At 30.5% G+C, this 13024-nt stretch overlaps 2 protein-coding genes across 4 annotated transcripts; one reads left to right on the forward strand and one right to left on the reverse strand.

The window, feature by feature from the left end:
- Positions 1–208: 208 nt before the first annotated feature.
- LOC109602840 (nucleolar protein 11) lies at positions 209–12907 on the reverse strand. 2 transcript variants are annotated; one of them, XM_049963819.1, is made up of 5 exons: positions 12764–12907; positions 2179–2398; positions 1963–2127; positions 1560–1905; positions 209–1428 (listed from the first exon to the last, which is right to left on the reverse strand). In XM_049963819.1, exons 2-5 carry the CDS (start codon positions 2308–2310, stop codon positions 290–292), a joined length of 1782 nt encoding a protein of 593 aa, XP_049819776.1. In that variant the 5' UTR covers positions 2311–2398; positions 12764–12907; the 3' UTR covers positions 209–289. The 2 variants fall into 2 exon arrangements, with proteins under 2 accessions (XP_049819776.1, XP_019874851.2); XM_020019292.2 differs by lacking the exon at positions 12764–12907 and adding an exon at positions 3069–3177.
- Positions 2444–10516, forward strand: LOC109602842 (uncharacterized). 2 transcript variants are annotated; one of them, XM_049963816.1, is made up of 8 exons: positions 2444–2538; positions 2595–3147; positions 5267–6306; positions 6361–6569; positions 6650–6797; positions 6850–7054; positions 7117–7337; positions 8130–10516. In XM_049963816.1, the coding sequence occupies exons 2-8, from the start codon at positions 2927–2929 to the stop codon at positions 10175–10177; spliced, it is 4092 nt and encodes a 1363-aa protein (XP_049819773.1). In that variant the 5' UTR covers positions 2444–2538; positions 2595–2926; the 3' UTR covers positions 10178–10516. The 2 variants fall into 2 exon arrangements, with proteins under 2 accessions (XP_049819773.1, XP_049819772.1); XM_049963815.1 differs by having other exon boundaries at positions 2471–3147.
- Positions 12908–13024: the final 117 nt, after the last annotated feature.

Consider the following 13024-nt stretch of genomic DNA (forward strand, 5'->3'; position numbering starts at 1 on the left):
ATATATTCTTTAGATTCTATTTTTTGTTCGTTATTTGTGGACATTATGTTCTACATGTGATCCTGTAAATTCATTTCCACCAATGTATTTTTTATCTAGATGTAATAAATTAATTGTAAACGTAACTATATTTATAATAATATAAATTAATAGCACCAAATATGCAATTATACCATTCTGACAGCTAAAACTAATAGAAATAATACAATTTTAATATTCTAACAATTTATTTACTTTAGTATACAAAAACAATTATTTTACAAAATAAAATTTCTGATAAAAAGAGAATTTAAAATGGGTGCAAAGTTAATTGCTCTATGACATATTTATATGGTGTATTTTCAAGGTATTTCACAGGCGATCTTCCATTTTTAATTTCAACTAATAAAGTTACCAGTTGATCAAGTTCATCCAACACTTTAGTCTGTTGATCAATTGTGTCTTGCATTTTACCAACCAAATCAATAATTCTTGGATCTTTTGAAAACATCAACTTTTGATAACTGGAATCAAACAATACTTCCATCCATTCGAGGAATTTCGCATCTGTTGATATATTGTTTGAGTTTTGAAACCTACATCCACCTGACGCACAAGAATCACAAAAATATGAAAACAAAGTTATTAAATCTTCAGTATCCAATTCAATTCTGATGTATGGAAGGAGAACTACTGAGCTAAATGATTTTTCAAATAGTTGTTCTAATAAAACAACTCTGGCCAAAGGTTGTAAATTTCCAGAGGCCTTTTTGTTTCCACCTTTTATGTTGTGGAATACGTCCTTGTCAACATTTAAAATATATTTTAGTACTTTGGCTAAACATTTTTCAGGAATATCATAAAAGTTTTTCAGACATAATTTTAAAGTCTTAATATCATTATTTTCAATTAAGCTTGGTAACATTTGTTCACAAATAATACTTTCTGGTAACCCTTGCAATATAAGATCTTGGACTTTATTTCTTAAATTATCTGGTAGAGGATGTGACTTTTTATCTTCAGTTTTCCACTGAGCTATTTCTATTTTGTGAGAAATAGATATATCAGAATCCACATCTTCCATTATTTTATGACTTCCTACTAAAGCAGCTAGTTGTTCAGTTTCAAGTTTGAATGGAACTACTGCCAAGTTTTGTCCAACAGGAAGGAATATATTGTTATCAATGCAATACATTTTTGCATCTGCAGTGAACATCTTAAAATTCTGTTTTGTCTGTGTTACTTTGAACTGTGTATTATAGATAATCAATAGTGCACCTTCTTCATTGCTATTTGGACCATATATAGCTAAGTAATTTTCACTTAAGGACTTCATTGTAATTGGTTGTTTACATGATATTGACTCAATTACTGTAAATATTTCACCTGGAGAATCAACATCAAAATTACTTTCTTGCAATCTGCATGAATTAATCTTACTGTCAGACCCTGAAAAATGTATATTTCAATTTATTATGCGATAAATCAATTAAAATTAAGAATTATAATTGTTGTCTAGCAAATTAAAGACTAAATAAAAACAAGATAAGTAATAAAATATAGATAGATGTTAAACTTACACACAGTTAATAAATATACAATGAAATTGTCCACATGGAGAGTATATCCTGTTAATGTGCATCCATCTCTTTGTAGTGCTATTTTATATCTATGTTTTATAATATTTTTTCTGGTCCATAACAGATATTTTTCATTTTTATCATCAACCAACAAACCAATGTACACATCATCTCCAAGTGTAGTATATAATACATCTTCAATGGTTTCTGTATCTTTAATTACTGGCTCAGGTATTAAAGTTTTTCTTAAATCTATACTTTCATTTAATTCATGTATAGCACCATTTTTAAAAATGATATAACTGTTGTCATTAACATTAATTATTGTCTCAATTTTGTCATTAAACTAAAATAAAAAATAGGCATGAGTCATGTAAAGGCAATGAGCATGTCAAAAGCTTACTTTGATTTTCTTTAGTTTATCTAAATTGTCCTCATTTCCACTCCAGACTCGTAGGTAAAGTTGATTAAAAACAGCCACATACTTTTCTTGTTTTTTGTCATATACAATGGGAGAGGTAAATTTCTCTTTAGTTCTCCAACTAATTAGTGGCTTTTGATCTGAAAGCTATTTCAACACAAACAATAAAATATGAATGGTAATTGTAAAAAGTGTTACCTTATACTTTATAGAAATATTTTTTCCTAATGTAACAATAACAGACCCAGTTTCTACATCATCTGCAATACCAAGGAGGCTTTTTCCATCAATTAAGGGGCACAATCCATAAAAACTTCCCAACTTGGCCATGTTGATAAATTTAAATAAATGAGGTTAGACTTTCCTAACCTCTGTGGTGAAGACAACATGCGCCGGTTTAGAAGAAACCTGTTTTTGTCTAAAAAATATAAACATTAAAAATTAAAACATACAGAATGTTTATTTAATTATATACTCAGTTTTAATTGTAGTATATACCAAGGATAAATGTGAAGTTACTGGTGCCATAGACACAAAAATTAATACAAATAGATGTCGGTAATAAATTCTATATTAATTTAGTATTTAAAGAATAACAATTAATATTTTTTCAGCCATTGCGTATTATATGATTTTATTTTATTCAATGCCCATATGTAACTGCAGTTACATTCAATTGTACTGTAACCAGGATAGTATATATCACATAAATGTATAAAAGAGAATGAAAATGATATCACAATCCTTTTATTATATCAATTTATTGATTCCGAAACCTCAGGACTATCGTTTGTTCAGAAACTTGATTATAAACTACGTCTATATAATTTATGACTGGAAATGGAATGATCGGCTTTAATTTCGCGCCGCGTGACGTCATAGTTTGTATCTACTTAAAGGGGATAGGGCTGTTAAGGATCTATCTCCTTTATGTTTAAATAAAATAATGTCTAAAAAGTTTCAAACAAACGGAAAAGGATTGGGTGTCAACAACGTGGTAAAAGTGAAGTGTACAGAGCCCGAACTTCAAGAAGAATCACTTTTAAACGTTACAATCGGCTCTTTAAACGTCAAGCGGTGGAACATACTCAAGTCGGTGTATTCCTGCAAGAGTAACGAGCACTTCATCAGCAAATTACTAGATTTGGCACAGGAACATTTGGATAAGTGAGTTGTACAATTTTGGCTGCGTTATTCTCGAGACAAATAATCAACCGTTTAAATGTCAACATCTTTTGTCTGGACATGTTTGTGGGCGGAGCAATTTGACAGATCAATAATAAACAACACGTGGGTTTTATACCGAATATTTAGCAACAATAAATTTATAATTTCAAAAATAATTTGATTTTGTAATGATTTGTTACATGTCTTAAATAAATTTAATATTCAAAAATTAATCATTTGATATTAATACACACTATTATATTTAATAAATTATTTAATTTATTTAGTTTATTATGAGATGTCCAGTGTAGCCAGAGAAATAGCACAAAATTATATACAGTTTTGCCTTATTTGTTACACAGCTTATAAACTTCAGTGATATTACATATATATATTGCATGCATATATTACACTAATTTGGTTGTTTGTTTATGTATTTAACAATACTCTTAATAGTAGTAATAGTAGTTTATTCTTAGTAGGATTTTATTATTTTATTATTAATAATTTAATTTCAATGAGAAGCTCTTAAGAAAAGAGGAAAACAATAATTCCTAGGAAACATCAGGTCTAAATGTTGCTGATATGGGTAAAAACTCATCTCGCATCAAGTTGCTCAAATCAGCATCAAATGATGCTTACAAAAAATGGTTCACAATGCTTATTAACAAATATGAAACAATACACTTAATTGAAAATACAATAAGAACATGTCATAATATAAAACAACTCCTTTTATTAACAGATAGATTGGTAAAATCAGTAAACGACATTCTTTCTAGTCTTCTAGGAAAATAAGAAATGAATTAATTAGTCACACAATATCAATGTGTCTAGTTGAATAATTAGACGTCGACTAAAACGAACAACAAAACTTGCAAGAATATATTTTAGTAGATAAATCATTGGCATCAAAATGGAATATTTGAACAAGAAGTTTACACAAAAATGTATTAAATATTTTGCAGAATTTGTCAAGAAATTAGTAACTAAATTTACAATTTATAACTAAATGTAATAAAATAATATTTTAATAATGATATAAATAAAATTTTATATCAGATGATGATATTAGAAATGATCAGTCAATTTTTCTTTTAAGATTCCCTAATAAAAATAAACATTTGCTTCTATCCTTTATAAAAAATTACTATGAATTATCATTAATAGACGCTAAAGAACTATTCAATGATATTTGTTAAAAGCAATAACTATTCCTTATGACAAATTAGCTTGATTCCATTTCAAATGTATTTCCACTCCCGCATCTTTGGATTATAAATATTCATATAAGTTGAAGTTAAGTATTAATAAGTTCCCGATAATTGTATTCTAATCCTGAATATAATTCTCCAAATAAATTTAAATTAGTATCTGTGGAACACATATACAATTTTTCATTTATGCTTAAACCCACTTCATAATTATCCTTTAGTAACAATTCCTCTCAAAAATGTATTAATTACAGAATTTTGGTGAAGGATACCTTGAAATTATGAATCCATGCCCAATAGAGCAATATCATTCATCGTTCTCCTAATAAAAGTTTGCATCTCAGATACACTACAAAAACTTTAAAACACGGTGGAGGATAAGTTTTGTTTTGGGGTTCCTTTCCTTGACATAATATAGGACCATTACAAAAAATTATTAGTAAAATGTATATGTAATGGAACCATTTGCCAACGATAAAAAGTTCAGCTCTCATTAGGATTGAAAACTTGTGGAACAACATGTAATCTCGACCAAAAAAAAATATTACATTCAGATGAAATATGGTTATAATTAATTAATTCAAATGAAGAGTTTTGAAATAATATTTTAAATGACCATTGCTGATATTTCATTGAATCTTTGTCTCACAGTTCACAGTTTAATGAACAAAATGTACCCAATAAAATAAAACCCAAATTTGTTTAAAGTTATGTATAAATTATTTAATAAATATATATTGTTCAAATGTTTCTGTGACCAGTCACATTTCTCATTTATTTTGTTTAAGATTTAATTTAAGTAGAAGATATTTTTATTTAAGTACAATATGATTAATTGGTAATAGTTTTCTGATCATCACTGTACTTGTTTCATTCAAAGTTTAAAGATGTTAAATTGATTGCAGGAATGGTCTTAACTCTCCTGATGATATACAAACAAAAACTCCAAGAAAAAATGGTAAAATCAACAAATCAAAGCAGACATCGCCGAAGAAAAATAAAAATGAAGTTGCTTCAAACTTGAAAAATGTTACAGAAAGTAAAAATATAGAAAATTATAAGTCAGCTAATATATCTAGTGCTGAAAAAAACACAGAGGACTCAAATTCGAATAATAACAACGCAAATACTTATACAGTATTATCTGCAAAGACTAAGACAGAAATCTCGCAAATTTCTATTGCTAAAACTGATGATGATCCAACTACTAAGAAGGTTAAACCAGTATTAAATGTAGAAAAACCAATAAAAAAAGAATGCAAGAAAAAAGTGGAATCTGAAGTGAAGAAGTCCACAGATGCAAACTCAACCAACCGCGAATCACCTGGCAACAAGGGTTGTTTAAGGTGCCAGACCAATCATGAAACCAACTGCTGCCCAATAGACAATCCTAAAGTTGTCATCAATGATTCAATTGATCAAGACAAGTGGATTGAAAAATATAAACATTCTTTTGATACAGAAACTGATAATATAAAAACAGAAAAAACAGACACAAATGAAGATGTTAAATACAATAACAGTTATGCCAAACTAAGTTTACCCTATACGTTGTATTTGGAGGAGACAAATACTAGCCATGGTTTGGGTGTATTTGCAAAATATGCCCTACAAGCTTTTAGCCAGTTTGGCCCATTAATTGGTAAACACGTTAAAGAAGTCGATATACCAGAAGATTGTAACATGAAGGATCTGTGGGTAATATATGTTGATTCTGGTAATAGCGAAAATAAACCAGTTTATATAAATACGGAAGAACTTGAAATATCTAATTGGATAAGATTTGTTCGTCCCGCTCCTCAGAGAGAGGATAAAAACGTATCTGTGATTATAAAAGAAGACAAACTATACTTAATTAGTGTAAGAGAAATCAAGTCAGGAGAGGAATTGCTGTACTGGCAAGACTTTAACTTAACCAACAATAAGAAGAAAATGGAGAAAACTTGTATGTTATTCCCCTTATGCTCATGGTTGATTTTATTATATTATTTGTTTTCAGCTTGTGGTGGCTGTAATATGACTTTTAGTCATCCATTTTACTATAGGACACATTGCTCAGTGTTCCACGACGTTCGATTTAGCTTAACCATTAGGAAATATCACTGCAAAGTTTGTGGTGAGGCTGTATTAGGAAAGGAAAATATTATGAAGCATGCCTCTGAACTACATAATGGACAAGGGGCTTATCAATGCCAATTTTGCAAAAAGGTATTCCTGTCTTCAATTTCTTAATGAATTAATAATTGTTCAATTAAATTATGCAAATTAATCTAATTGTATGTTTTTAGTTCTTCTTACGTCTCAATTATCTAGAAATGCACAGGACATATGGATGTTCAGCAAACCCCCATAGAGCAAGACCATTATGTGATTTTTGTGGTAGGAAATTTTGTCAACCTCAGAAGCTCAAGGTCCACATAAAACGCATGCATAGCGGTAAGTTTAACAAAATTTTGTATTACAAGACATCCACGATTGTTACTTTTAGATTTTTCTGTGGTGTTGAAAGAATTCCAATGCAAAATATGCATGAAAATTTTGGGATCCAGGGCAGCTCTTCAAAGACATTTAAAGGAAGTCCATCAAAAACAATTGGATGGCACTTGCACATGTGTAAGGTGTGGGAAACATTTTCAAAACAAGTCAAATTTAAAAATTCACATGTTAACACACAGTGGTATTAAACCATTTAGGCAAGTTAAATTAAAAAATATTTGTAGTAATTTTTTATATGTTTAAATGTATATTATTACAGGTGTTCTGTTAAAGAATGTACAGCTGCCTTTACAACTAAGCAGTGCTTGCAATTTCACTACAAAAAAATACACAACTATACAGAAGACAACATGCCGAAAATTGAAAGAAGCGTCGATTATACCTTCCAAGCCTACAGTGGGTCTCAAGAAGAGGAAAGAGAAAGGAGGAATAATGAAGAAGATGATTCACGAAATAGTGATATTGACATGGACGAAGACAGTAAGTGTATTTTTTCAGATTTTTAATAAGTTTAATTTTTTTGAACACTAAATAATCTAATCACAAAGTAAGTTTATTAAAAAAGGTTGAAAATTATATATGTAATACATTGAATTGTTGTGAATCCTATGTTAAAAAAGTAGTAGAAACTGTTCAGTAGTTCAACAATTGTTAAAATTGACTGAACAAAAATAAATCAAATAAAAATATAGAAAATGAATTCAGGTCAGAAGGAAATTTTGAATCATTACTTTTGAATTCCACTGAGTTACAAGAGTTAGATATGTCAGCATGGAGCCTCCATAATTATATAAAGATTAACTGTTACTATCATTTATATTCAGATGTGGATAGGTTTCATTTAAGATTAAATTCCAGACCTCCAGCTTCATTTTATATACACTTTGATATATAAGAGGGTTTTCTTTGAATTGACGCCTCTGGGGCGCCCTAGTTTGAACTTAAGCTTAAGAAATCATCCTTTAATAAATATCAGTAGTTTTCATGTGTTTTGTCTTTGAATTGTTGTGAATTTTGTGTTAAAAAAGTAAGGTAGAAACTATTTTATAGATCATTTTCTGAACTTTGAGTTAAACTGTTCATTAATTCAACAATTGTAAAGATGGATTAATTCGAAAGTGTGCCATAATTTTTTTTACACATGTTCATAAGTTTCATTCATTATTCATTTAAGTGGTGTTATTTAAATACACCAATATCTAATACATTCAGTGGTTTGAAACAATTTATTCTTGTGTAACGAGATTGAAAATAATATGAATATATTTTCAGGTTTAGATATAAAAAGTATAGATGATCCACCTGCCCTGCAATCACCTTTGGACATAGACGAACAATCTCAGCAAGAAAATCCATCTCCACCACCAATGAATGATTACAACAACACACCAGCTCTTTCAAATCTCAAAATCCTCACAAAAGGTTCCAAAAAGTGGATAAGTGATGAACCCATGCAACTAGCCAAGCCAGACATTTATACGGACCACAGATTAAACAAAGACGACATAAACACCTCATCACTTGAAGCTCAAGAACAAAATATTTACGACAGGACGAAAATATCCAATTTAACCGATTACGGAAGAAACACCGAAGCATCAAACGCGAGCTTACTCGTAGAAGCTGCCTTAGACTCAGTTTGTAGTGAACCGAACATCGATATTGATGTGGGAACTGCAGCGAGTTGTACTGATTCGTTAGTGAACAACCTTTACACGTTGGCCCCCCATGATAACTTACCGGACGTGTCTTACAACAGCAACATGTGTATAAACGAATCTAGAGACATTAATTTAATTTCCCCTTCTGTTAACGATCATATTTCAGTTACAGACGAATTAGGGGATGAACTGAGACATAACCAAACGATTGGTATTGATTATTCGAATTTTCAACAAGAGGAATTCAGTCCGGTGAACAGTCCGGAGGCGCATCACCGGTCGAATTTTGTTCGCAATTATATCAACACATTGTCCCCGCATAACTATACGCATCAAAAGAACTTGTCACCCGTGCCGAGCCCTCCTCGTTACGACTTCGGGCATGGAGTGCAGAACGAACACTTGTCTTCAGATGACAGCAACGGACTAGCTGCTCAAAATTTAAGCCTTCACAACACCAAGAATGTAAATCAATTAGATTTGTCGGTTTACAAGTCCCCATATAAGTTGGACACGCAGGATTACATGAGGAAAGATTTCAGACTGAAGTTTGACAGTGAAATCAGTAGAAAGATCCATCAGCAATCAGATGGAGGTTCAAAACTGTATAATGATGGGGAAAATCCCCTAGACCAGGAACAGATTGATAATCTTAACCAACATGTAATATCAGCAATGAACGTTGAAGATAAATCAACCGATAATCACGATCGGGCTAAATATCCAGATGATTTATCAACAGATATTAGAAATAAATTTGAACTCGACTTAGATATGCGGTTGAAGTCGTATGAAAATGTGGAAAGTGATATACTAAGGAGGGGGGGTTCCTACGAGCCAACAACTGCCGAAATTGATTTCAGGAACAAAAATTACGATTTAGTCGACAGTATCGATTCCAGAAATAAATCTTATGAAAATATAGAAAATGAATTCAGGACAGAAAGGAATTTTGAACCATTAGTGTTGAATTCCACTGAGCTGCAAGGGTTGGATATGTCAGCAAGGAGTTTCCACAATTATACCAACATCAACCGTTATCATCATTTATATCCAGATGTGGATAGAGTGGATTTAAGATTAAATTACAGTCCTCCACCTCCGACTTATACACACGCAGATATTCTACGAGTGGTTTCTTTGGATTTGACGCCTCCAGGACGCCATAGTGTGGACTTAAGCTTAAGAAATCATCCTTTACATACAATAGCTAACAGGGGGTTGTTAGGAGACCATGGCATTCAACCAAACCCACATCGCCTGTTGGATCAAAGTAGACTACTAACATCCGATTTGTCATCCAGTCGTTTGTTAGCAGATTCTGGCCCTAGAATACTCTCAGATCACACAACCAATAGAATTTTATCAACGAATGACCAATTAACAACAAATCATCTAATAACGTCGGACACAAGTCGATTGTTGTCGGAAGATACCCGTATTTTATCGGAACCCCCGAGATTACTGGAACAGTCCAGACTACTCGGTGACAGTAGAATCCTTCAGCCCTCCACGCCAAACGGCACAGTGTCACCAGTACCAGGCTTTTCCGGGTACTCAGTCGCGCAGGGTCCATATCATCCAACACCAATTGCTCCGCGACCCCATGTTAATTCTCCCACACCGTCACCATATCATCCATACTCTTCTTATTATTAAGTTTAACTATTAAATTTTTATATAAATTGTGACATCAAAATTAGAAACGTGTAATTACTTTTACTAGCTTTTTTGTCTTAGTGACAATTCTGAATTGTTTTTTAACAAATTTATTTAAATTATGTATATTTTTAATTGATATTATTTAAAATGCATAGTGTTATAAATTATTATATTCAAAAAGGTAGTGTCAACAATAACTATATTTATTGTAAATATATTTTATTTATGTTAATTATTGTGCCGTATTTGTGTATGTAGAATTATTTTAAGTGTATAAGTCATTCTAGTCAATTTTATATAAATTAATTTATGTGCCATGTGTTGTGTTTTACTTTATTTCGCTAAAATGATTTAAATTATCCAATTACTTATTTGTTATTTTAAGGTTGTAATATTTGATATATATTATTATTATTATTATTATTATTAATTATTGCTATTATTATATTGTATTATAATCTTTAGAAACGTTCTAAAGCTTGTATTGTAAATATTTTGATATAATAAAATGTTATACAATTATTAGAGAATTTCCCTGAAAACTATAGTTAAATTAGCTAAACTGATGATGATCCAACTACTAAGAAGGTTAAACCAATATTAAATGCAGCAAAACTAATAAAAAAAGAATGCAAGAAAAAAGTAGAATCTGAAGTGAAGAAGTCCACAGATACAAACTCGACCAACCGCGAATTACCTAGAAATAAGAGTTGTTTAAGGTGCCAGACCAATCATGAAACCAACTGCTGCCCAATAGACAATCCTAAAGTTGTCATCAATGATTCATTTGATCAAAACAAGTGGATTGAAAAATATAAACATTATTTTGATACAGAAACTGATAATTTAAAAACAGAAAAAACAGACACAAATGAAGATGTTAAATACAATAGCACAAACTAAGTTTACCCTATACGTTGTATTTGGAGGAGACAAATACTAGCCATGGTTTGGGTGTATTTGCAAAATATGCTCTACAAGCTTTTAGCCAGTTTGGCCCATTAATTGGTAAACATGTTAAAGAAGTTGATATTCCAGAAGATTGAAACATGAAGGATCTGTGAGTAATATATGTTGATTCTGGTAATAGCGAAAATAAACGTCTATATAAATACAGAAGAAGTTGAAATATCTAATTGGATAAGGTTTGTTCGTCACGCTCCTCAGAGAGAGGATAAAAACGTATCTGTGATTATAAAAGAATACAAACTATACTTAATTAGTGTAAGGAAAATCAAGTCAGGTGAGGAATTGCTGTGCTGGCAAGATTTTAACTTAAGCAACAATAAGAAGAAAATGGAAAAAACTTGTATGTTATGCTACTTATACTCATACTTGGTTTTATTATTATTATATTATTTATTTTCAGCTTGTGGTGGTTGTAACATGACTTTTAGTCATCCATTTCATTATAGGACACATTACTCAGTGTTCCTCGACGTTCGATTTAGCTTAACCATTAGAAAATATCACTGCAAAGTTTGTGGTGAGGCTGTATTAGGAAAGGAAAATATTATGAAGCATGCCTCTGAACTACATAATGGACAAGGGTCTTATCAATGCCAATTTTGCAAAAAGGTATTCCTGTCTTCAATTTCTTAATGAATTAATAATTGTTCAATTAAATTATGCAAATTAATCTAATTGTATGTTTTTAGTTCTTCTTACATCTCAATTATCTAGAAATGCACAGGACATATGGATGTTCAGCAAACCCCCATAGAGCAAGACTGTGACTTGTGACTTTTGTGGTAGGAAATTTTGTCAACCTCAGAAGCTTAAGGTCCATATAAAACGCATGCATAGTGGGAAGTTTAACAATATTTTGAATTATAAGACGTCCATGATTGTTACTTTTAGATTTTTTGGTGGTGTTAAAAGAGTCCTAATATAAAATATGTATAAAAATTTTGGGATCCAGGGCAACTCTTCAAAGACATTTAAAAGAAGTCCATCAAAAACAATTGGATGGTACTTACACATATGTAAGATGTGGGAAACATTTTCAAAACAAGTCAAATTTAAAAATTCACATGTTAACACTAACCGGTATTAAACCATTTAGGCAAGTTAAATTAATGTATTAATATAAAAATAAAACAGTTACAAATGGAGATGTTAAATGTAACAACAGTTATGTGAAACAAAGTGTACCCTTTACATTGTATTTGGAGGAGAGATATACTAGCCATGGTTTGGGTTAGTTTGTTAAAAATGCCTTACAAGCTTTTAGCTAGTTTGGTCCATTCATTGGTAAAAATATCAAAGAAGTTGATATACTAGAAGTGTGTAATTTGAATGATTACAAAAGTATGCTATTTCTGTCACTAGTCACATTTCACACTGATTTTGCTTATGATTTAATTTAAGTAAAAATTATTTTGATTTAGGTACAAAATGAATACTGGTAGAAAGATTATAGTGTAATAATATTAAGTAAAATATAAAATATTTTGAATGCATTTAATTATACGTGTCTTTCCTAATCAGGATATTAGGATAGTCATGTGTGCTATTTTTCTGGCCACCACTGTAAGTCAGTTGATTAATTATTATTTAAAGTAGTTAATCAGACACACTTACCAAGTAAATTATTAATAATTAACTGTAGAAATAAAATATGGTGCATATAAAACAAAAGTAATTCACAACAAGAACTATTTTCTACCAAGTTCATTGAATGAGGTTGATTATTCTAGCCAATTTTCCTACTCTTTGTATGATTTCAATGTTTAAATTAAGTTAATATTGCAATATTTAACTTCTTTATTTATCTGACAAAATCTTAGGTTAATGTCATTTTTTCAAACGAAAAATTAGGTTAATGAGCATGCGTAAAGAATT

This window comes from Aethina tumida, chromosome 2 (genome assembly GCF_024364675.1).
Source record: "Aethina tumida isolate Nest 87 chromosome 2, icAetTumi1.1, whole genome shotgun sequence".
Classification (NCBI taxonomy): Eukaryota; Metazoa; Arthropoda; class Insecta; order Coleoptera; family Nitidulidae; genus Aethina; species Aethina tumida.

Bases quoted from the DNA above. Each gene is read 5' to 3' on its own strand.
- LOC109602840 (XM_049963819.1), bottom strand. From the start codon at position 2,310: ATGGCCAAGTTGGGAAGTTTTTATGGATTGTGCCCCTTAATTGATGGA. The intron at 1,906-1,962 runs GTAAGCTTTTGA...TTTTTATTTTAG, and splicing joins ATAAACTAAAGAAAATCAAA to TTTAATGACAAAATTGAGAC. The intron at 1,429-1,559 runs GTAAGTTTAACA...TACATTTTTCAG, and splicing joins TGTATATTTATTAACTGTGT to GGTCTGACAGTAAGATTAAT.
- LOC109602842 (XM_049963816.1), top strand. From the start codon at position 2,927: ATGTCTAAAAAGTTTCAAACAAACGGAAAAGGATTGGGTGTCAACAAC. The intron at 7,055-7,116 runs GCAAGTTAAATT...ATATTATTACAG, and splicing joins AGTGGTATTAAACCATTTAG to GTGTTCTGTTAAAGAATGTA. The intron at 7,338-8,129 runs GTAAGTGTATTT...ATATATTTTCAG, and splicing joins TATTGACATGGACGAAGACA to GTTTAGATATAAAAAGTATA.